Source organism: Trachemys scripta, chromosome 18 (genome assembly GCF_013100865.1).
Source record: "Trachemys scripta elegans isolate TJP31775 chromosome 18, CAS_Tse_1.0, whole genome shotgun sequence".
NCBI classification, from domain to species: Eukaryota; Metazoa; Chordata; order Testudines; family Emydidae; genus Trachemys; species Trachemys scripta.
The window spans coordinates 3,770,103-3,794,919 of NC_048315.1; the positions used below are offsets into that span (position 1 = coordinate 3,770,103).

The 24,817-nt window shown below is 49.3% G+C and overlaps 1 protein-coding gene across 1 annotated transcript in view; it reads right to left on the reverse strand.

Annotated features, from left to right (window-relative positions):
* Window positions 1-23,287, reverse strand: part of LOC117867341 (transmembrane protein 211-like) — a 159,915-nt gene extending 136,628 nt beyond the window's left edge. Inside the window, exon 1 of the mRNA XM_034752247.1 lies at window positions 22,278-23,287. Within this exon, the coding sequence (XP_034608138.1) occupies window positions 22,278-22,607 (330 nt within the window). The 5' untranslated portion in view covers window positions 22,608-23,287. The remainder of the gene's footprint in view (window positions 1-22,277) is intronic.
* Between the last annotated feature and the right edge of the window lie 1,530 nt (window positions 23,288-24,817).

The following is a 24,817-nucleotide window of genomic DNA, read 5'->3' on the forward strand; positions in this document are numbered from 1 at the left end:
AAAATGACTATGTAGAAATGGCACCTGGCAACCCAACAGATCTGCTCCCAGCATGAATTCCTGTCACATCGGCTCATTTTACTGACACAAACAGATTTCTTTGCTTTCAATAGCCCTGCAGGAGCCCAGGCCGCTTTGGGGCACTGAGCCAGCTTCTGTTCTGCCTCCCGCATCATTCCGAGAGTCAGCAAGGATCCAGCTGCAGGACAGCGGAAGTCAGGGGCAGACAGGCAGCTTGAAAAATAGTCTTCAGACTTCTATCAACGGAGACCATTTGAAACCGGCTCAACAGAGAAGAACAAACAGGGGACCCCACAAGGTCACAGTCAAAGTCGCCTTTCTGACTCTAGGCGGCTCTTTGGAGCATGCTGGCCAAAATCTTCAGCGCTAGGTGCCCTAAAGATAGGCACCTAAATAAAAAACAAAAAATCACTTTGATGGGTCCTGCCTGGAATCCTGAGGGCCCTTTCGACACCCCTCTCTGTCAATTTTTCCTTATTTTAAAAAATTTGCATTAAAATAGTGCCTCGAAGCAGATGAATGGCAGTACCCCGCCACTGTGCAGGGCACTGTATGTATCACTGAAGAGAGATAGTCCCCGCCCCAAACAGCTTACAGCCTAAATGAACACGGCAGACAAAGGATGAGTAGGAAAAGAGATGCCCACAGAGAAGTGACTAGACCAAGGTCACACAGCAGGTCAGTGGCAGAGCTGGGGACAGCAAGCAGGTGCCCCAATTCCCAGTCCAGTGCCTTTCCACTGGCCTTTTCTCCTGCAGTTTAACTCTGCCTTCCTCAGCCGCACTGTTCAGTCATTGCTGGGATTTAAATGGACCCCTCATCGGAGTATCAGGGCAGCTGCAGATTAAGGCCAAACACTGTCCCATGTTTATACAACCACTCCCTTCGAAATCAGATCCATGACTCCTCCAATGCAACCATGTCTCCTTCTCCGCCATGCTAAGGGAGAGGGCTGTGCCAGCATCTTCACCTCCTGCTTGTTTATGATACAGCAGGTGAAAGACGCAGCGACGCTCCCGAGAGCAGCCCTTCCCCTCTCCTGCTCACTATTGATCTCTGAAATCCTGCCCTCAGAAGCTAGTTGAGTTATTTGTCTGCCACTGTTAAAAGACATAAAAACAGGTCGTATTTTCTGTGCCCGCTCCCGGGGAGATTAATTGTTTATCCCCAAACAAATTAATAGTCCCTCTGTGGAGCTGTAAATATGCTTTTATGTAGCATAATAAATTCTGATTAACAACAATCCTATATCAATTATTTGATTACCTTTGGGGTCTGACATGCAGGCTGCAACCGCTCCAGTCATTAAACAATAAATCTACTGCAGACTCCACTTCAGGTAAAATACCCCCCCCAAAAAATTAAAAATCATTTATAAAATATTCATCCCCGGGGGAAAAATACTTAATACTCCTAACTTTAAAAAAGAAATCCATTAACCTGTCCACTGGCATACAGCACTGGGTTATCAAAGTGCAAAAGAGGAGAGAGAGAAAGGAAAGAAGAGATAATTAGGCCCAAGCAATTGGAAAGGTGTCTGGCTACTTGGAGATAAAGAGACGCTTAGTCTTTCACACCCCAATCCTGCAGAGAGAATGCCCATTGAAGCAACTGTGAAGCTACTCAGGAAAATGCTTCCCTCTGGAGAACAATTGATCACTGCCCTCTGTAGAACAGCCTTTACCGAGAATTGGAAGACTGTTATCAGGTCCCCCCTAATCTTCTTTTCTCAAGTCTAAACATGCCCAGTTCTTTCAACCTTTTCTCACAGGTCAGGTTTTTTTAAACCTTTTCTCATTTTTGTTGCTGTCTTCTGGACCCTCTCCAAGGTGTTCCTATTTTTCTTAAAGTATGGGTCCCACGCTGAGGCCTCACCAGTGCCAAGTACAGCACACTAGGTGGACAAAATGAACAAACAGGGCGGGAGGATGATGGGACAATAAAATGAACAGCAATTAACAGAAGTCCTGGTACACCAGCTTGCCTAACCAATGCCAAGTGGGAGTGGCTTGTACTGTAGAGGAAGGTTTGAAGGAGGGCTTGGAAAGGTGGCAGCTTTTCCAGCGTTGATAGGGAATTGTTTTCCCATGCCTAGGGAAACAGCAAGGGAGAGCGTGGGGGTGTTTGAGGGAGAAGTGGATGCTCTAGGCTGACATCATTGGCAGAGCGAACGCAGGAATCAACAGGATCATTAACTAGTCTAATCAGCAGGTAGGGTGGGGCTACCCAGTGAAGGACCATGGAAGTTTAAATGCTGAATTTAAGTCACAATACAGAACTCCAACCCAGGCCTCCTTTATTTTTTGCCAGCAACTCCAGAGAATGCAAGTACCAGCTAGGCAGTTCTAACCTCGACTTTACTATAGCGGGAAGGTATTTTCATCCTGCCCCAACCTAATGGCAGATTCCCAGCTCTCTGTTCTATAGTTAACTGGAGGAAATGATAGACTGACTCAAACCCAGCCCTTCCCTTCCAGGAGACCTTTGGCTTTTTGCTTTGTTTGTTGCTTTTTCAGGGTCTGACTGAAGCAGACGTGATAGGATATTCCCCAGCCCCCCTACTGAAGCCTGACAAGAAACTCAGTTCTCTCAATGGCCTGAAATGAAGAGACACCAGAGAAAATGAGAACTGTAATAGGTCAGAGTGCTAATCCCCTAGTCAGTGGTGGCAGCTCTCACGAATTTATCATGATATCTAGCTGGACTGCTTGCCTGCCTCATGTTTGCCTTGTCCCAGCAGTACAGACCCATACAGCACTGTGTTTGGCACAGTTTTTACAAACTGGCTGGCCAGGCCTGATGTTCCTGCTTTGAAAGTGGAGTTTTGCTTTTCCTAGGCGGTCTGCCTGCCATGGCTAACAAGCCCTACCTGCTCAACAGAGACAAAGAATGGTGAAATAACTTGCCTCAGTTCACCCACATGCTCTCTATATTTGGTGTTTCCTTAAATCTCCAGCTCCTGGAGTCATGTGATTATATACGGTTCTCAAGTTTCTTTTTTAATTAGTTTCCAAACCTTGTGATAGCAAAGAAAAGCTAAACAATGTGGCTCCAAAACCAGAAGGTAAATAAAAAGAACTCAAAACTTTATTATGATTTAAATTTGTCTGAATACCGGCTGGACAGCACAGCTGTAAATTGGTTCCTTCAGATTCCAACTGGCAAGTAGGTTTTGGAGCAAAGCAACAGGTCCATTGATCTGCTTATTGATCCTCCAGTAGAACCCAGGCACCAACGGAATTATCCTACAATGGCAGCTACTGGAATTTTCACTGTGGAAAGGATTGCAATTTCAGGCTATCCTGGAAGACCGGAATCAGGGCACACAAATCTCCCAGCTAGTATTACCATTATCCTATTTACTCATATTAATAATACTTTGCAATTGCATAATTACATGGCTGTGTGGGATAGGAAACGAGCCACACCCCCGTGCTCTACCCACTAGGTCACAGTACCTCCTGCAATGCAAATCACAGAGCATGACCCCAATCCTGCAAACAATTAAGCACAGGCATAACTTTTCACTCATAAGTAGTCCCAATGGAAACATACAGTTACACATCTGCTTAGGAGCTCACAGGTTTGGGAGCTGACAATAGATGACTTGCCAAAGCAAACTGGGAAAACTTCCTGATTGTTTCCTTGCCACAGAAAAACAAAAGTTGAAATAGTCTCTTTTCAAATGTTCATATTAAAATATCCCTCCCTTGGGCTGTATGATGTGATCCATGCAGAGCTAAAACATAATGCTAAGTTTTCAGAGGCACTTCAGCTCAATCTCTAGATTTGTGCCTGAAATTTTTGTGTGCGGAAACTTTTCCATGTGCAAACACCCCACCACCATCACCACCACATTTGCACATGCAAGTCGGGAAGCTGGGTATATACGTACTCAATCTGCACATTCAAATGCAGGGTTTTATATAAGCAAAAATTTGTTGATATGTAAATAGGGTCTGAATGAATGCTTCCTTGACAGCTAGCTGGGAGGGGGAGAGACTCTGGGTGTGTTTATGTAAATACAGTTTGCTCCTGCTCTGCTTAGATATTCAGCACATAGAGCGGTGTCAAAGTAATCAGTTTTGGCTGGTATTGGGTACAAATCACTTTAGTGCTGAATACAGGGGTAGTGAAATGCTGTTACCAGATTGTTGTAATTATTATAGGAATACAGGGAAGCAGGACTGTGCTTAACCTGTCCCAAATGAGTGGGGTCACCTTCCGCTGAAAGGACCTCGTTAAGCCAGGAGCTCGAATGCCAGAGCCCTGTGAAAGTAAGAGAAGTGGGGACAGATGTCCCACCTAGGAGACTGCACATACTCACCAAGGGTCCTTCCTAGACTGTTTTAACCTGTTCTTCCCCACTGTTTAAAGAAAGAACTAAATGGGCTTCATTAGGAGCCTCTTTGTTATTTTAATCATAGAATATCAGGGTTGGAAGGGACCTCAGGAGGTATCTAGTCCAACCCCCTGCTCAAAGCAGGACCAATCCCCAACTAAATCATCCCAGCCAGGGCTTTGTCAAGCCTGACCTTAAAAACCTCCAAGGAAGGAGATTAATGCTCAGTCAGAGCTAAAAATCAGTTGTGGGAGGACTATGTTTCTGCTAAGAGCTAAAAATCATTGAGAGCCGAAATCACTTGAGATGGGGCTCTGTTTCTGCCCAGTCTGCAAAGAGCTGAAAATTGCTAAGAGACTGATGTGCAGAAGTCACAGCAGAGAGGCTAGTGGCAGCAGAAGGTGACTGACAGCTGGCGAATGAGTGGTTGGTGAGGCGAAGAGGTGCAGCATTTGACCAGGAGGGAGGCTGGTGGAGAGGTGCGGCGTGCAGCCAACAGGGCGGCTGGCAGAGAGGGAAAGAGCAGAGCCCCACAGAGAGGGGCGACAAGTGAGTCCTCGAGCAGCAAAGCGAGTAAGGTGCCTCTTTACCCCCTCTCTCCACCCAGGGTGGGAGGTGAACTCTGAAGATGCACCGCTGAACTCTGGGTCTGCCCTGACCAAGGACAGCAGCTGTGAATGGGGTGCACAGAAGGGATGGGCACGCTAAGGGGACTTTTGGGTTGCTGGACTTAAGAACCTGAGGGGGAAAGGACACTGCCCAACTTACTTGGGGGTGGGTCTTTTACTCATGGCTTATGTTTATGAGCCCGGTTTGCGGTGTTTTCCCAAATTAATGCCAAGTTGCTTCCCTCCTTTTATTATGTTTCTTTTCTACACTCAGACTCTGTGCTTGCGAGAGAGGAAGTATTGCCTCTCAGAAGTGCCCAGGGCTGGTGTGTAATTTTCCCAGGTTACTGGGTGGGGGCTCAAGCCGGTTCTGTGTTGTATCGATGGAAAGGAACCCCTAGATATTGAACCCGGCCCTGGTTGCTGCTGGCTTCGCCTGGCAGAAGGGTTACAGATACACATTTCAGAGGCTTCCCTTAACCCAGTGCAAATCTCCCCCTCCCCTCCCATCCCCCCAGTACCTTTCTTCTCTGTGCACTGGCTGAACCAGCCCCTTCACTACTGGTTTGCTGTTCTTTCTTTAGTAAGAGACATGCGCTACTTCCCTAAGATGTGATCACACTTGACAGGGTACTGTTATTGATAAAGGTTGGAGTTGACACCATGTCACTGTCAGTAAACTAATCAGAATCCCAGCGAGCCAGGGGGTAATCGGAGCATGCAAAACTTAATTCATTACCAAATAAAGCCAGGGGGTAATAAAGAAAAAAAGAGTGAAGGTCACAGAGATACTAGTATTTCCAGAGCAGCTATCTTTTCTCTGCCCCTCTACTGAGCCAGAAGACATCTGCGGAGCCTTGGTCTACTCTGAGGACAGATGGTCAGATGGACACTGCAAAGCAGAGATGGTCAAAAATATTTCACAAAAATTTTGTTTTTGTGAAAAAATTTCTCACTTTTTGCAAAAATTTTCTTTTCTTCTTTTTTTTAAATCATCTTGGAAACAAATTGTTCAGGGTTGCTTCTTTCTTTCTTTCTTTTTTAGTCTCCTCCCTTTCCAGTGTCAAAATGGAAAAAGGAAAACCAGGGAAGGGAAGAACCCCCCTCCCCAAACAAAACAATTTTAAAACTGACATTTTCCATGAAAATTGTTTCTTTTAAAAACCAGCAGAACAAAAAAAAAAATTCAACATTTGTTTAATTTCAGCAGTGGGACAGAGTTACACTTTTGCCTTTGTCAGGCACCTCCAAGTCAAACAGCTGTTACCCCCCCCTTGAAAGATACACCGACTAGGACCCTTCTTTCTCCTTGAGATGCAGCTAGCTTTGAAGCGTCTCCAAAATGTGACCGATAGCTGTTTTAGGATGTAGCCCCCTAGCTGTCCCGCCCTTGCAACCATCAGGTGAGCTGACTGATTGCAGCAGATCTTTATCTCTATGCAGCTACCAAAGAAGATACAGAGATTAGGCTCATGTGCATTAATTATAACAATTAGAGGTGTGCAGGAACCGGAATTTCCATTTTGCGGGAAATTCTGCGATTTCAAAACTTGTTTCATTCTGAATCAGAGAGAAAACAAAGAATTTCTAGGTTTCCAACAAAACAAAATTTCCAAAAAAAAAAAAAAAAAATTAATTCTGGATCAAAATGTTTCATTTCAAAAGAAATGTCTAAAACAAACCCTGAAATGTTCTGCTCTGAAAATGTCGAAACAGAATCTTTCAGCCTTAGCAAAACGCCTTTTCCATTGTTCTCCCCCCCCACAACAAAATGTCATTTTCTGATGGAGAAAACGTTCTGTTGGAAAATTGTCAGCCAGCTCTAAGAACAATACAGGGCAGGTGCAGCCATCTGACTCCTGGCCAAGTGGCAGCACAGATCTCGGTGACACAAAGTCTGAGCCTAATCAAAACCAGAGACACGAGCTGATGAGTCAAATTTGTCCTTAGTCAGATTCCCAGTCAAGTCGAAAGGAACTGCAGGTGCTCAGAATTGGGCCCTAAGTGCTGGAGAGTGCAGCGGAATCTCCCGCGGGAGACTGGAGATCATTCTCCAAACACAAATAAATTTGCTGCTTGGAACATTAGACATCTGAATAGATGCCAAGTAATGGGGGGGAAGGACCATGTGGGGCATCTGCTTCTGAACTGTGGAGCAGCCCCACTTAGCAATTCCAGGGAGGCATATGGGGCCCTGTGGGTAGCGCGCTACTTCTAGGCACCAGCTCACGAACATGAGAAAGGGCAGCCCAGCCCTCTGGACCAGCAATGAGCAGCCATGTGCACTGTGGCGTTATGTCTGCAGGCTGTCTAGGAGCCAGGAAGGGGCAGACACAGAGCGCTCTGACACCTGTTAACGGCTCACTAGGTGGGGTTGGAAGAGTCCTGTGGATTGGGGTTTGACACCCAAGGTCTCTGACATCAGGTTCCACAGAGGTGACAAACTTATTATGGGACCTCCCTTTCCCCAGAAATCCTCCCCAGGTTGAATCCCAAGAATTCTCTGAGAACTTTCCCAGCCAGGAAGAGGTTTATGCTCCCAGGACTATACACCAATCTGGCTGCAATCACCGGCTCTGGGATTTATGGGTGCTTGCTGCAGCTGGCTGCGTTGTCTCATCTGCGCTGTGCTCCCCTGCAGAAAGTAGTTCATTCATTAGGATGCTTAGCAGTGAGGTAAGTTAACCTTCCCCAAGTTCTCACTGGTCAGGACGCCCTCGCTACTGGAGACAGGCCACGGGCGCCCTGTGAATTATGGCCCTGCTGCGTCATTTCCCAATTCTCTGCCTCCCAAATCTTGGGGATAGAGCCGACATCTATGGGGTGCCCTAGAGTCTTCATACAAAAGGTTTTATTTTCCCTGACTCAGGAGAAATGGACACAACCCAGGAGGCTTCCAGCCACGTTCCTCTAATCATCTGTCTGCCATGCCTTGGTGCCATCAATTAGAGTTGATTTTTAAATCGATGTTACTAAGGCTTTGCCTACCGCTAACCTTATTAAAAAATAAATCAGCCATAGGAGGAAGTGCTGACGGGGGACCCAAGGGTTTCGGATGAGGTCCTTGCAGCAGCGTTCTGAGCAGCCCTTGGCTGGCGAAGAGAGATTCCTGTTTGGAGCAGAGGAAACAGGCAAGGCCCCATCTCTACACGAGGAACAAGCCTGCTGGGAGTGGACAGCAGCCGAGTAAACGCTGAGCCATTGGCTCTGCAAGTTAGGGGTCGTGGCGGGAGAGGGGGGCGGCCTGAAAGGGGAGACGCTGGGCATGCAGAGCTCTGCTCTGAGACCACATGGCTGTGAAGCGATACACCTGCTTCACCAGGGGTACAACTGGCTGTCTCTTTGTCCAGCCGCCATACATCCGCTGGCGAGGAACACACACTGCGGGCTCTGGGTGTGAAGATCATTCAGGACCTCGAGTCAGAAAACTGCCTACCAGAATCAGTGATGAAGGTGGGGGGGAAAGGAGGGTCTCTCAAAGGTTTTGGAGGTGCAGCACCCAAATGTTACCCAGACATTGTTCCAACTGCAGAAGTAGACTGAGGAAGCAGGACTCCCCTTTGGCATGCGCAGCAGGAAAAGTCAGGGCAGAAACTGCATGACAACGAAGAACTGTTCTGAAAACTACCCCTACACTTCGAGCCCTAAAAATGAGGATTAAGCCTTGGGAATGAAACTGAGCAAAGGAGCTTCTTGTTTAACCTCCTTCAGGTCTCCCATCACTCACCAAGACCCTGTGTTGTCAAAAATGAATGTGCAGAAAAAATGAACCCTAAGAGAAGCCTTCACCCACTGCAAACACCTAGCAGCCAAAGAGGCCAGGCCAAGAACTGATGCCAGGAAAAGAATCCAGATGTTAACATCTAGGTCCTGCTGAGGCCAATCTCGTTAGTGTGGCTTTAGATGCTGGGCTCATTGCCAGACACCTGACAGAGAGAGAATAATCATCATTCCCAGCAGCCAGGGGTGGAATGGGTGCTAACTGAATGTTGAAATTAAAGGCTTCATAGCAGGGTGGATAAAAATGGATGATTATTTTGGACCGAATCAAAATAATCGTATTTTTGTGTTTTGTTATTTAAATTATAATACGTTTTTCTTTTTGAAAAACTTTAAATAAACCTGTTTAAAATGAAATCTGAGTTTAATACAAAATATATGTTAAGGCCAAAGCTTATTATAATCTCTTAAAACATTTAAATAAAAAATAAATATGCTGAATCCATGAGCCTCTATCAAAAACTTTGAGTTAAAGGCTGTTTTCCTATATAAAGAGAGAATCGGGGGAAAACATCTAACTTTTGAGGTCAAGCTTTATAAATATGGCACAATAGGTCATGTAATTTAGTAAGGGCTTGATCCTGTGAGGGACCGAGGAGCTGGGCTACCATGGGCAAGAGATTGGCTAAGTCGTCACAGGTGTTGGGACCCAGTCTCTGACTCCAGGAGACACCAGCATGTGCTGCATCAGGATCATCCACTGAGCCCACCTGGGGGGTCTCCTATTTTATAACGTCTCCCTACCTGAGCTGTGATTGGCTCAATTCTCAAATTCTGAACAGTTATGACTCCGCCCACCATGGAAACAATGGTTATATCAACCAGTGAGGATGCACCTTCCGTTAGAAAATACTTGAAGTACAAATGGAAAAGCTGATTAGAACTGACGGTTTACATCAAGGCTTTCGAGCTGGTGATTGAAATCGCCTTGATTAGAAATTGGTCCAGTAAAAGAGATGATCTCACCCGCCTTGTCTCTCTAATATCTCGGAACTGACATGGCTACAACACTGCTGCAGACAACAGAAGTTGGCCCAGTAAAAGATATGACCTCACCGGCCTTGCGTCTCCTGATTGAAATCTATCCTTTCTGCTGCAAAAGTATCCGCGCTGTTGTAAGCAAAGAGGGCGAGAAACGATCAGCTCGGTGCATCTCAGTGGGGCGACGGAGGGATCAGAATACCAGGGCAATGTGCTATGGGCTTTCCGCTGCCCCAGCGCAGGACAGCCCCACCCGTGGGCGCATGGCTAAGCTATAAAGGCAGTGGTAACGAGAACCTGCATTCTGGCCAGGTGCAGAGAGCATCACCTCCCCACCCCCACCCCGTTCTGGGTGGAGAATCACTCCAGGTAAAGGGACATAGGTGCCAAAACGTGCAGGCTCCGCCCCCCTGGCCTCCTCCAATATGCCAGCCACAGCAACCTGCCAGAGCAGCCTCTCGTGAGGTTTTTTTTTTGGGGGGGAGTGGGGGGGGGGGGAGAAATACACTGATTTCCCTGGGAAGTCAAATTAACAAGCAGCACCTTCGCAGCCTGTGACTGTCATCATGGTTTGCATAGAAGGAAAATAGTCACAGCATCAAAAAAAAGGCTTTACTTTGTTGTGGAAACAATCTCAAAAGTCGCTATCTCTTCCTGTACTCTGGTCTGGACCACAGACGTCACCCCCTGTGTATTTATTTGCCAAGGTTCTGTGGAGGTGGAATCCCCAGCCACCCTGGTAACTAGGGGCCATGATCTTGCGGCAGGATGATCTTGGGGTTAAGGCTCCAGAATGGGATTCAGGACACCTGGGTTCAATTCCAAGCTATTCAACAGACTTCCTGTGTGATGCTGAGCAAATCACTTAATCTCTCTGGGCTTCTAATCAGCTAGGAAGGAGTACTGCCGAAAACGATCTGAAGGAGGCTATAGTGAATCACAGACTAAATGAGAGTCAACAATATAACACTGTTGCAGAAAAAAAGCAAACATTCTGGGATGTATTAGCAGAGTGTTGTAAACAAGACACAAGAAGTCATTCTTCCACCCTACTCAGCACTGATAAGGCTTCAACTGAAATATTGTGTCCAGTTCTGGGCACCACACTTCAGGAAAGATGTGGACAAACTGGAGAAAGTCCGGAGGACAGCAACAAAAATGAGTAAGGGTCTAGAAAACATGCCCTACAAGGAAAAACAGAAAAAACTGGGTTTGTTTAATCTAGAGAAGAGAAGACTGAGGGGGGACGTGGTAACAGTCTTCAAGTACATATACAATTATTATAAAGAGGAGGGTGATAAATTGTTCTCCTTAACCATGGAGGACAGGACAAGAAGTCATGGGCTTAAATTTCAAGGGAGATTTAGGTTAGACATTAGGAAAAGCTTCTAATTGTCAGGGCAGTTAAGCACTGGAACAAATTACTCTCGATAGCGGCACGCTGGTGTGTCAGGGATGGTCTAGATAATACTTAGCCTTGCCTTCGTGCAGGGGGCTGGACTCGAGGTCCATTCAAGGCATGGTAGGACTCATTTCCTCCCAACATCCAACTCTTGAAACAGTCACCTGATTAACCACCAACACCGTATGTTTGCAAGGCCAAGAGGCATCTCAGCTCCGCCAGCCCGGACACTGCTGCATTTCCCTATCCCAGTGGTTCTCAAACTGTGGATCGCGATGGGGTCGCCAGGGTTGGTGTTAGTCTTGCTGGGGCCCAGGGCCGAAGCCAAACCTTGAGCCCCACTGCCCGGGGCCGAAGCCCAGGGGCTTCAGCTCTGGATGGCAGGGCTCAGGTTTCGGCTTCAGCCCTGGGCGGCGGGGCTCAGGTTACAACCCCCTCTCCTCAGGGCAGAAGCCCTTGGGGTTTGGCTTTGGCCCCCTGGCCCGGGGCAGCGGAACTCAGGCTTCGGTCCCCACTCCTGTGGTCGTGTAGTAATGTTTGTTGTCAGAAGGGGGTCAGGGCGCAATGAAGTTTGAGAATCGCTGCCCTATCCCCAACCTAGGCAACCTGGCTACACCTGTAGCTGCCTTCCCCAGCCGGAGTAACCCAAGTGCTGCACCCCCCTTCCACCTGGACAATTCTCATGTACCCATGTCACACCACACTCCCTCCTCCCCTGGGTAACCCCAATGCACCTGGACCCATCCTCCCACCCCTGGCCTGTCTCAGTCACACTCATTTTCCTCACGTGCTTCGTCTGAGCTGTCAATACCAAGAATTACAAACCCCTCTTGTTGCTGTCCCAGCTGCCCTAGTTAACAGGCCATGTAACATATTCCTTCTGGTAAAGAGGAAAACTCCATTTAATTATTCAACGTCAGCTCAGCTGATGGCCCCCTGAGGGATTTATCCTGGCTGAGGGTTTTGTTTGCTAATGAGGCCAGGTTGGCTTTGAAAAGCAGTGGACAACGTCCCACATTATCTCCATCTCTGCTGCAGAAACACACACCCCCGCCCGCCCCAAGCAACCTCTCCCCTCCTCAACCCCTCTTCCTGCTCCTCACATGCGGGACGGGGATACAGGCATATAATGTGACTCAGGCACCTTGTAGCCATGTCAGGGGTGCACACGACTGCTTCACAGGGAAGAGGGAGGGGGGACCAGAAGTCCTTTTAAAAATCAGTCACCTGCTCCTCCTCAAATATTTGTGTGAATTACGGCCCAGAGATAAAAGCGCAAATGACAGCACTGGATTTTGAAATCCCAGCCAATAGATGGATTCCATTGTGTGCTGAAATGCTGGTACACTGACCCACGGCACTGTACTGGGACCGGGGGGGCTCTAAGATGGGATATAGACCCCTTTACCGCTAGCCTGCTGGTTCCAAGCCATCTGAGGATCCTAAAGTCCCTGCAGTGCCCCAGCTGCTTGGTGTATCACTAAAACCAGCCCTGCAATTGGCACTAATCACTGCCACGGGTTGGCAGCTCCGGCACAGAGGCCAAGAGCAGAAAGGGCTGTGGTGACTGAGGTCCTTCTCACCCTTAGAGGCAGGTCCTGGTGGCAATCAGGCAGAACCTCTGTCGCTTTCAGGGTGTGGTCGGCCTCGCCGCACAGTTAATACTCCAGCAAATGCCGGGGAAGATTTTGGGGTGACACGTGGCATATAAAAGAAGAGCTCATGGGCAAGCGCTATCCAAGCAAACAGAACTGAATCCAGCAGAAGGCGCTCTGGAAGGGGGACATGCAGCCCATTGGAGAACAGCTCAGCTGCTTCGGCCACTGTGATGCAGTCAGAGTCAGGATCTGGGCTGGGATTACTGCAATACCAGATGCTTCCTTCTCCTGCCAGATGTTTTTTTGCAGAGGGAGAAGCTGTGTGTATGGTGGTGGGTGGATAAACCTAATAGCTTATTTATATCTCCCCCGCCCCAGTCTCAGCACCAAACATCCGCCATCTGGCCAGCATTAGCATCACGTGGAGGAAGAGAAGCTCATACTGTCCTGTCTCTTCCTCCTTCCCTCTGGAATCCTGACACTCCTGAGGCAATTTCCTTCCCTTTGGAGTCATCTGGGAGGTTTCTTCTTCCCGTTTTACTTTTCCCCTCCCTGCCCCCCAAACAGCTGAACTGAAAAGCAACTGTCTGCTAGTCGCCTTCAATCAGTGCTCAGGAAGCGACCGATATTATCCAAACGTCATGGCAACTGGCAAGAGCTGCTCTAGACTGGTCAAACCATTCCCTTTTAATGAAGGAAAATCCTACACCTCCCCGTCAGGACGTGCTCCCCAGAGAGGGACAGGACTGGTTCATATTTACATGCTGCAACAACAGCAGTTGCAGGTGGGGAGGGAAGTTTGATAAGACCCTGGAGGGAGCCCCTGACTTGACTCTTCCCTCTGTCTTTGGCGAACAAAACCCTGGCCATGAGTTTACGGCATAAGCAAATCCATTTCTCCCCAGAAGATCAGTGCTGGGGGGGGGGGAGGTAGGAGGGAGGCACCATTTCATCCTGTGCCTGCTCATGCACTACGCTAGAGGATGATGCACACACTGTAACGAGCAATGTCAGAAGGCAGAAGAATGCTCCATTCCTGATTTCTTTTATGATGGGTTAAGGGCCCAATCTAGAGATGCCAACCACCCACAGCTCTCAGTCAAGTCATTCGCTCCCTGCAGGTGTGCTCTGTGGGTGCCACATTAAAGGTGAGGTTTGCTCCAGGAGACAAGTCACCCGTTCCTCAGTGACTGTTCCAGAGCAAGGCAATAGACACAGGGAGGGCTTGAACATGGTTGATACATACTGTTAGCTCCAGGTAGGGTGGATCTTTTAGATACTCTCAAAGTTTTCATAAACCCTCACTCCCCATTAGTTCTTAGTCCAAATTTCAATGGACATGGGCTGAGATTTTCAAAAAAGTGACTAAAGATTTTTGGATGCCCAAACTTGAGACCTCTTGAGACCAAACTTGTGCCCTGCACTGACCCTCTGAAAATTAGGCCTCTTTAAAGGGTCTCACTCTGGACATGCAAAATTGCTAGGCGCTTTTGAAAGTCTTGGCTTTGAAAAATAATCCAACTCCATTTCCCTGTCGAGCCAGGGGAACCTGTTGCTCTTGGGTGAGCAGCAGCTTCAGAGTGAAGCACGTGCTATTCTTTCAGAGACGGTTCTTACAAAGCCCCCCTCACGCCCATGGGAGCGTTTCACACATTCACAATAGCACATGTATTTTCAAGTCTCCCAGCACAGTCAGCGCATCAAGAGAGGGATTCCTCTCAGAAAGCTATATTTCCCACGTAACTCCAGAGCGACGGACGGGTTTGATGACTAGCTGCTTACGCAGTGAGTTAAACTTCTCTTTAAACAAAGTTACACCTTGTACAATCCCTGCACTGGAATAACTCCCCTGCTTTCGAGCTCATCAAGTTATTCAGCACAAATGAGAGAGAGGTTAATGCCAAAGCCAATTCAAGCAACAACAACAAAATGCATTTTTATTAGGGAATAAGTAAGAGACAGATAATACAGATGATCAGTTACGGCTGCTTTTTTCCAGGCCCATGGTGTCTGGGGACAGAGGACAGCAGTTACTAATGGTGCTGTTTTATCTAAGAGGATGATGGATGACGGTGGAAGAGAAAGAAGGGGGAAAACGAAGACATTAGCACATCAATGGTGGGCCTGTGACCTCCCTCAAGAGACGCAAAGCGACTTAATGAAATTTTAATTAGACAGCATGCAGTGCACTGTCATTGGGTACCAGCTCAGACCTTTTCACCAGCAGGCTGTGATTATCTTTGCTTGAGATGAGGCCTTTCCTTGTATTAGTGGCAGAGCTGGGCTAATCATTCTAGGCGCGGAGCACTCACCACAGCTTACAGAAACACTCCTGTCTTGCTCCTTAGAACAAAGACTCATCAGAGAGGGGATAGAATGGAAGGTGACTGCGGCCAACTGCCTTCTTTGCCTCCTGCAAGCATCTCAATACAGTCCGCAGGCCTAGAGGTATAGACAGTGGAATCACATGCCCCTGAAATGTCATCCAGGATGTTCAGCAAATCTCACACTGTCCTCTCCTGTGAGCTGCCACAGAATGTGTGACAACACGTAACCAGCAAAATCTTGACCTATCTCCTCAGGATAGCTGTTCCTCAAGTGTCATCTTTAACAACTCACCATTTGTTTATTTTGCCCTGATGACTTCGGGTATAAAAGTTGAACATTCTCCATTCACTGTGGACCTTTTCCAAAGTAAAAGCATCACCCGCTGATGGATGTAGCCAGAGCTTGACCTCTCAACTTCACGTTGAAACAAAGGTTTCCATTCCACATTGAACTGAAGTTATCAAAAATAATCCTGACATGGGCCAATCTGGAGTTTCTATCCACTTCGATGTTTCTACAGCTCATCCCCCGAGCATCCAACCAGCTCACAAACAATTCATCCACCACACCCCCGGGAGGTGCTACTAGCCCCATTTTACAGACGGAGTAATGAAGCCCAGAGTTTGTGACTTGCCCAAGGTCACATACAGAGTCTGTGGCAAAGCTGGGAATTGAAGCTGTGGTCTGGACTCCCAGTTCATTGTCTTAGGCTAGGTCTACACTACCTGCCTGAATCGGCGGGTAGAAATCGATCTCTCGGGGATCGAATTATCGCGTCTCGTCAGGACGCGACAATCGATCCCCAAATCGACGCTCTTACTCCACCAGCGGAGGTGGGAGTAAGCGCCGTCGACGGGGAGCCGCGGAGGTCGATTTTGCCGCCGTCCTCACAGTGGGGTAAGTCGGCTCCAATAGGTCGAATTCAGCTACGCTATTTGCGTAGCTGAATTTGCGTATCTTAAATTGACCCCCTCCTGTAGTGAAGACCTGCCCTAAGTCACAAGCCCATGCTTCCTCTCTGCAGTTAGTTTTAGCTCTGTTAAGTTTTCTATAGCATGCCACAGGGTCCAATCCAAATGGAAGGCCCACTTCTCCAGCCTTGACTTCATGGATAAAATAAAGAGCACATCGCAAAACAAAAGCAACAGCCTTATACAATTTTGCTCCTTGCTGAGAGACATGGGGAAGGAACCGCACCTGAAGCAGGAGAGTCATATCACTTGATGCACCACTGGGAGGAGCCCCAATACCTTGGTGACGGCGGGTGTTGTCCAAGAACCTGAACAGAGTATAGTATAATTCCTGGCAGAGTTGCTCTAACTCAAACTGACTGATGAAGTAAATGGCAGATTAATGTTTCCAACTTTTCTTCACAACCTTTGACACAAACTGAACCTTAGTTATTGTCGGCTGATTAATGAAATGACTGTAAGGAGTAACCCAGATGAACACCATGCTCTTGACCCAAACCTTCAATGTTCCTTAAGCTCTTACCGCATGGATGGACGGAAATAAGCCATCTGTGGAACTCACAGCCACAAGATATTACTGAGGCAAAGAGCTTAATACAATTAACAAAAGGTATAATGAATAATAAGAGTATAATCAGCAGTTGCATTAGGCAGGATAGAAGTTTAAACAGGACAAACCAACCACTCAGTACCTAGCTGTAGGAAAAAACATTCCCCTATAGGCCTGGTATCGCAGAATGGTCCGGGATGGTGGTTTTACACCGTCCTTTCAGTCATCCAGGACTGGCTGCTATTGGAGACAGGATACAGGACTAGGTAACCCCCCGTTGACTTCACTGGGACTGCTCACGGGCTCCTAGCTCAACACAGGCTTATGTACTTTGCTCAGTTCGGACCTGGATCCAATACAGCAGTTCTGTGTTCCCATTATCAGGGATATCTTCCACTCAATGAACAGAAGTCACAGAACTCTGGATGCCTAATGAAACAGCATAAAATCCATAGCTAGGTAATATGCCTAGAGAGGAAGACACTGGTTTCAGAAATGCTGACACGCCCCTCCAGTCTCCTGCCAAAGCTGTGCAAGCATAATTAGGAATCAAAGTAACTGATAGCAGCAGCCGGAAGAACCTGCTCTCTTGGGAGGGTTCTTGTATTGAGGACTAAACCTATTCGTTTGTTGATAATGCCAAACGAAGTCCCGATCCTGCAAGCTGCTCCGTGTGGGCGCCCTGTAAGTCATCGGGCCTCTGCACAAGTGCAGGGGGTCAGGTTCTTATTGTTATTTGTGTTGTGTTAACACCTTGGGGCCCCAATCATGGGCCAGGACCCTGTTGTGCCAGGCGCTGTATAAAACCCAGAACAAGAAGACAGTCCCTGTCCCTGACAACCCAAGTATGGGCACCTACTGGGATTTTCAATGGGAGTTAGGCAGTTGGGTACTTTGAAAATCCCACGGAGCACCTATCTGCAGCTTTAAGCACCTAAATACTTTTAAAACCCTGCCCCAAAGTGACCTGCTAAGATCACAAAGGGAGTCAAGTGCCAGAGGTACAACCAGGAGAAGCTACACAACTAGAGTTGATTAGCTCCAGGTCAACCCTAAAAGGGTCCAAGAAGGAATTTTGCCCCCCACCTTCTCCTCCAGTGCTGTCTGTCTGTCTAGTTTTCATACCATGCCCATCATCGTGGTGTCTGATCAACTAGCTAGGTGCATTACGAGGTTTGCTTTGACTTCCTCCGAAGCCTGAGCGCTGAATCCTGCTAGAGACAAGATCTCAGACTTGATCAGACCAGTGGTGTCACTGGGTCAGGCAAATCCTCCATTCCTAATCTGAATTCCCTATTTTGAGCTCTGTGCTAACAGAGTGTTCATCCTCTTGTAGATTCTTCAGAGGCAAATGGTCAAAGTGTTTCCAGACTGAATATCAGGGGCTGATCAACTATTATGTTGTTTTAAAGGACATGCTTTGCTAAGCCTGAAAATAATTGGAGACTACTGGGGGGGGAGATAGACGTTTGAGATCAAAGAGCATTCGCTTCCAAACTGCAACACTTGACAGAAGAGACATACCAGACTGACGTTTCCATTTAAAAAAAATTTATAAACAAACTAGCTCAAGATACAGAACTACGTTTGCCTTCCTCAGAGCCCGAAATAAGTAGCATGAACTCATAGTGAGTTCCTGTGTCCCTGAGGAGCAGGAGGAATTCTCTTTAATTCTGAGATGCTGACAGTACTGCCTAGATTTAAGGCTCCCAGTCACCAAATTACTGTACAGAATTGACTGACCAAGACCTTGACACGAGTGACCCTTATTTACAAGAATAGCTCTAATAAGGATCCCGCTCGTAAACTGGTTCATTGACTGCGGAGCCTTAAATCTGGGCAACAACGTGCTGTCATCTTTCCTTCCTTGACGAACGCCAGAATTCTGCTGAGGGGACTGGGTCCCAGTTTTTATGGAGCGTTGTTCGCACAGATGTACCAGCCTTCCGCAGCAGGTCATGCGTTCCTGACATGCCAGTGCAAGAGAACTCTGTGTCTGCAGCCTACATCATCCCGGCAACAACCGTCTGCATGTCAGGGCAGAGATGGAGAGAGAGACAACAGCCACCTTTCTGAGGAAACCATTTCGTGGGTCTGTGTGTTCTAAGGCCCGTTTTTGTAGCAAGCTTAGAACGTGTCATACCCAAGCAATTTTATCCCCCGCAAGACTTTTTCCCTTCGCCCTTCTTATGTCTCTACCCTGTGCATGCCCAGGAAATCATCCTGCTCCTTCCGCTTAGGACATGTGCACCTTAGAGCTGCACGAGTGACCCCGAGCAGGGTGGGAAGGCCGTACTTCCTAAGGGGTGATAGAGTTAAACTAAAGGAACCCTAGATATTGCAAAGCTGCAAAAGTAATTATAGAGAAGGCAAAAAAAGCCAGCAATTCTAAGCAGGCAAAAAGGCCCTCTTAAGAGAAGAAAGGCATGGTAATTAACCTCTAGACATGATTCAAAGCATCATTTGTAGGATGATTAACATAATCCCCCAAGTGCAAACACACAACTCGCATTAACGATCATTTGCAGAGCTGAACGCTCCCCCCGCCCCTTCACAAAATCAGCACATTTGAACGGGAAGACATTTGAAATGCGGTAACTGCCATCTGGGCAAGGGGGAGGAACAGTTCATGTAGGCAGAAGAGCAAGTGCTTGCAAAACACAGTGCTTCACAGCCAACCATTACCAGACTAATAAAGCCTATTTCTTATATGATGCTTTTCATCAGTAGACCTCAAAGCAAATCACAGCCTTTAATGTATTTATCCTCACAACGCCCCTGTGAGGTAGGAAGCATTATTAGCCCCAATGTGCATATAAGGCACAGAGAGGCTAAGTGACTTGCCCATGGTCACAAAGGAAGTATGTGGCAGAGCAGGAAATGGAACACAAGTCTCTCACAGATTAAGCCAGTGCTCTAACCACTGAACTATCCTTCCCCAATTGGCCAGGCTGTCCAATGCTCGTGATTTTATTGAGACTCTCGAGGTATTTTATGTTTTTTCTTTAACGCTCCAGTTCCTGGAGTCAACTGGAAGTGAGAAGCTCAGCCTTCATTCAAAAAGAAAAGTTTCTAGCTCTCAAGATTCAGAGAAAAGCTTGAGAACGTGACCGGAGTGAACTCTGAAGGCTCAGAAAACAGAAGGCAAATAAAAACAACCCCACATTGGTTATTTAAAAAAATGAAATCTCCTGATTTCAAGCCAAACAATGAGTTTGTTAAACCCTGACTCATGTTTGGGTTTGGCAGCGCTGCGCTTCTCCCAGTTCTTTGTGGGTTTATAAAGCCCGGGGCCACTCCTACGATGGATCGTACAGGAAGCCAAAGCAACGCGGCTTCTCAGTGAAGATCCCAGGGACTAACTCCCTTCTACCTGCTTGTACACCCAGTACAAAAGGCATCTGTGTCATAGCGGGAAGCAGTCAGAAGGGCATTTTCTTCCCATTCCACTGAAGCAAACTGCGTTGTTTGTAGGTTGTTCTTAATTAAATATTCCAGAGGGGTTAATAAAGGAGACTGAAATGTGACCAAGACCTGGTGTACACTGTCTCCCCCTCATACCTGAATACTGTTTGTTTGGAGCCAAGATCCATTCAAGAAGCTCTGAGCCTTTGTATTCAGTTCTTTTCTGTATTTCTTAAAAGGATATTACAGCCCTGAAGCTCTGGGTAGTGGAATCTTGTTGGAATGAATTACTTATTGTGCTTCATTCTTATCTTTAAAGTTATGTTATTACCTGGAGGTGTTTATCTGAACACCATTTGTAAACATCTGTATAAAGGCCAAGTTTTAAAAACCGAATGACTCTTTTTTTTTTTTTAATCCTTTTCTGCACAAACAGGAAGCATTATAGTTAGCCTGCTCTCCTCCGTGATATACAAATTGTGTACTTGTTATTAATGACAATCTTAGAGACCACTGACGGTTTAAACACACAATAGCCTATGGAACTTGCTTCCTTAAAGTGATACAGTTCGAGTCCATGACAGCCTGAGAAATTCAACCACTAAATGCCCCATTGTGTCAGGCACAAGGCATGACCTTCCCCTGATTCATCCCTTGTGTGGGATTCCAGCGACAGAGCAATGTTGCCCAGTTCAAAGCTCATATGTTTGGAAACCTGTAGGGAAATTATAGTCAGAGCCTCCACCGTTACTAGCAGGGAATAAAAGGAAAGGAAACAAGATTAAGAATGAAGGGGAGGGGAAAAATCATCGCTTTCGTGCTGAAACGCTGCTTTATTCTGCATCTAGTGCAGAAAGCTCCTGTCACACAAAGACAGCAGAATAATCCCAGCCCCACCAGCCAGAACGCTGAGAGAGGCTGTCCTGAACTCAAGTAAAACAAAGAGCCACCAGTCCAGGTAACTTTTGTCTGGCAACAGCAGGGGGTAGCACCAGCCAGGGCAGAATGAGCAAAGAGCTATTAACTTCCCAGTACGTGGATTGATTTTCAGAGGTGCTGTGCATTGACAGCTCCCACTGAAGTCGACGCATGCAAAAGACAGTTTTACACAGCCCTAGTTGGTAAGACATAAGAGGTACTGGTACCACCTGCCGTCTCTCCTGCACAGGTACCGTGGTAAGAACAAAAGTTTCAAATATGCAAAACCTGTTCCATTTCTTTCCCCCATTTTCTCCCCCATTAGTAGGTCGACATTTGCCTGCACATTGTCTATCTCTTATACCCCTTGATACACGGGTACCAGCAGGGTTCACCCCAGTGAATGTAGGGGAGGGAGGACTCAGAAGTTTAATCCTAAAGTCCTTGCAAAGAGATGTGCACCTTCATTCGCTCCGCTCCGGGCAAGCAGCACGAACCAGATAATTGCCCACGTTTTCAGAGCAAACCAGATTAAAGCCTTCTGGAGAGCTGGCAGTAATCTGCCTCGCCCCCCACTGCTCCCAGGGGCCATGCCATCACCTTGGAGGAGGCAGCTGCCTTCAGACTGGAGACTCACACAGGGCTCTGTATGTAGGTCCAGTGCCCCTGAGCCTGCCCCTCCCAGCTGCTCCTAAAATAGATGCTTATGGGGAAGCAGGTGCTAATACTGGAACCTCCGGCCGCCCTAATTGGATTGAGATGTTTTGTGCAGCCCAGCTAATGGGCTCCACACTCCAGTGCGCTGGATCCTGACGTTCGACTAACATTATCAGCACGTGCTAATCCTGCCCCTGGAGCGCTCCCTGGGCTGACGAGGCTTGGAGCCAATCCTGACCGCGCTTACACCTGTCCTACACCAGCATGGCTCCCCTGGCTTCCACAGCGCCATTCCTGATTTCCACTGCGGGGATCTCAGAGCCTTTGGAGTTCGAAATCAGATTCGGATCCACAGCCCAGCCCACCATTTGCAAACTTCAGCTCCTCTGTCCCCTGTTTGCATCAGCAGGGCTGTATCCCCAGGGTGCAATGCTGCGCCTAACCCCCCTCTGCTACACTGCCTACCTGGGCTATACCCCCAGGGTGCAGGGCTGCACCTAAACCCCCTCTGCCGCACTGCCCAGCCAGGTTATACCCCCAGGGTGCAGGGCTGCTCCTGTCAGACAACCAACGTGGGGGAGGAGGGAAGGAGCATCCCAAGCCATCAGCACAGCCACCGTTTGGAGGGAGAGAAGCCCAGGGGGCAGCCTGCCTGGGGCTCAGGCAGCCCAGCCGGTTCCCCCCAGCCCAGCCGCCGGGATCCCGCAGCCCCTCACCTGCCAGGCGCTGGAGGGGATCTCGTGGAACTTGCCCAGGCCCCCGAAGGTGTAGCAGCTGTACATCTGCTCCAGCGTCTCGGAGCAGTGCCACAGCAAGCCGAAGCTGACCCCGCCGTGGGCTTGGAGGTGATGCTCCTTCACGATCCAGGCAGGCGAGAGGAAGCTGAAGCTGCAGACGGCCACCAGGCAGGAGGATAGGAGGACCCAGAAGCAGCCCACGCAGCTGAACATCCTCTGAGGCTGGGGAAGGGAACCTGCAGCCGGCAGCTCCAGCCCAGCATCCACGCAGCCGCCTGCTTTCTTCTTGCGATCCAGCAGCGAATGCATCTGGGGGGGCTGGGGTGGGGGGGGGGAGGCAGCGAGGGAGCTCAGGACACCCCCCTGGGCTGCCTCACATCAGCATCCAAGCGGCGGCGAGGGCTGGCACCCGGACAGGTCCATGGGAAGAGGCGGCGGCCGCTCCGGTGCAGTTCCTCACCCCCCTCCCCAGCCGCTGTCAGCTGGGATCCTGACTGCGACGGGGCCGCCCACGTGGAGCTGCTGCTGAGGCCGGAGCCGCTCGTGACACCCAAGGCCGCCTCCGCGCCCGGCTCCCGCGGCACATCCAGCCCCGGCGGGCGCAGCGGGGCTCCGGAGAGGTGGGAGCGGCCGGGAGGGAGCGCGGCTGCTCTGCCGGCTGCTGCCACGGGCAGGTGTCCCGGTCCCCTTCCTCCCCTCCCTCTCACCCACCGCGGTGGGCGTCTCCTCGGGCCCAGCCCCGTCACGTGGCGGTGGGAGAAGGGGCTGGAGCCCCCCGGCTCCCAGCGCTCCCGGGCTGCCACCCCCAGCCCTCCCGCGGGGAGATGCGCCCGTGCGCAAAGGCGCAGCGCCAGCTCTCCCCGCCGCAGGCGCGCCGCTGGGGAGGCCGGGGTGGGGCGGGCTGCAGAGGGAAGGGAGGGGGGTTAGTCACGGGGCGGCTGCCTCCCTCCCTGGCCCACCCCATGGGGCTTTCCCTGCCGCCCGCCTGGGCGTTTTCAGGTCAGCCGCAGGGCGTGGTGCCAGGCTGGGAAGCAGGAGCGCGCCAGGACAGGGAAGCCACCCGGGGCCCGTGCAAAACCCAGCAGCCCTGCCCGGCCTCCTTATCGGGAAGGGGTGGGGGGGGGAAGCCGCATATCCAGGGAGGAGCCCCGAATTTGAACTGTGGGGTCCCCCCCCACCCGACCTTTGAACTGTGGGGTTCCCCTCCTACCCGAGCGCCCCTGGGGAGGAGGCGCAGAGCCACAGGAGGGCACGTGCCAGTCTCTTTGCAAGGGCAGGAAGTTCTGTGCCAGGGCTGCACTTTGCCTTGTGCTGGCCCATCTGCAGCCCACACCCCCACAGGGCCGCCACCCTCTCAGCCGGCCCCGCCGCGCCCTCTTCCCCTTCCCAATACATCGGACTCTGCTGTGCCCCCAGACCCAGGCACACCATCTTCTGGCCATCGCCCTGTGCCCCAGGCATGCCCAGCTTTGCCTTGCTGACGAGCCCATGGCGGTGGGCATGTGCCAGTGCGTTTTCTAGTTTCCCTGCCTGCCCTTAGGCAGCACGCGCAGTCCAATCCGCCTCTAGCAGGAATGGCTCTGCAGGTGCCAGCCCAAAGCACTTTGCATGCTGGGGTACTGAGAGCCATTGAACCAAATTGTAAACCCTGTGTATAATGGAAACCACTTCAAGCCAGTTGATGGGGCAGCCCCCCTAGTTCCAGCACCTATGAAGCAAGCCTGCTGTGTGCACCCAACTTCGCCTGCCTCTGATGGGGGCTTCACTACCATCAACTTGTAGGATCAGACCCTATAGATACATAGGCATCCCCACCTCTGGAGTGGAGGATATCAACCAATGTGCGTGCTAGGGAGGGCAGGTGAAATTTTGGCCAAGGACAGAAAGGCGAAGCCCTTCTCTAATTGAAAGGGCCGTGGGGTCTTTAATGTCTTCACAGAATCTCCTCCAAAACACCGTCCCACGGTCCACGCTACAGTCCCTTCCGCAGAAGGATAAAGCCAGAGTCAATCGTGTTGTGATTTGACCTTGTGAATCCCGGCTTTTCCTACCTGATGCTCCACCCAGTGGCATCTCCTGCTATGTGGAAAAGACTTGCTGGCTTCTGCTGCTTTGCCCTGTTCTTCGTTAGCAATAATTGCAGAGGGTTTAATTAATGAAGTGCCTTGGATGCTCTAAGGTACCATGTTGTTTCCTTATTTAGCCTGGAATTTCTGGAAAACAGCAGATCTGAAAAATTAACCTCAGGTTTGCCGGCCCCCCAGGGATCACTTTTCAGGGCTCTTATTGTGTCCATGTGCTTTCTAAACAAAAAACAGTCTTTGCTGTATTGCCCAGGAGAGTTGAGGACTACCCGAGGCTGCAGGGTATTTGCCCGTGCTCTGCACCTCGTGGGCTGACCTGCTTCTCAAGTGGGCAGGGGATGCCAGGGAGGCAGCATGCTCAGCCCAAGAAAGAAGGAGGCATCATGCATTGGAGTGACACCCTGTGCCTGGCACTCAGGGTAACTCTGGTGGAGT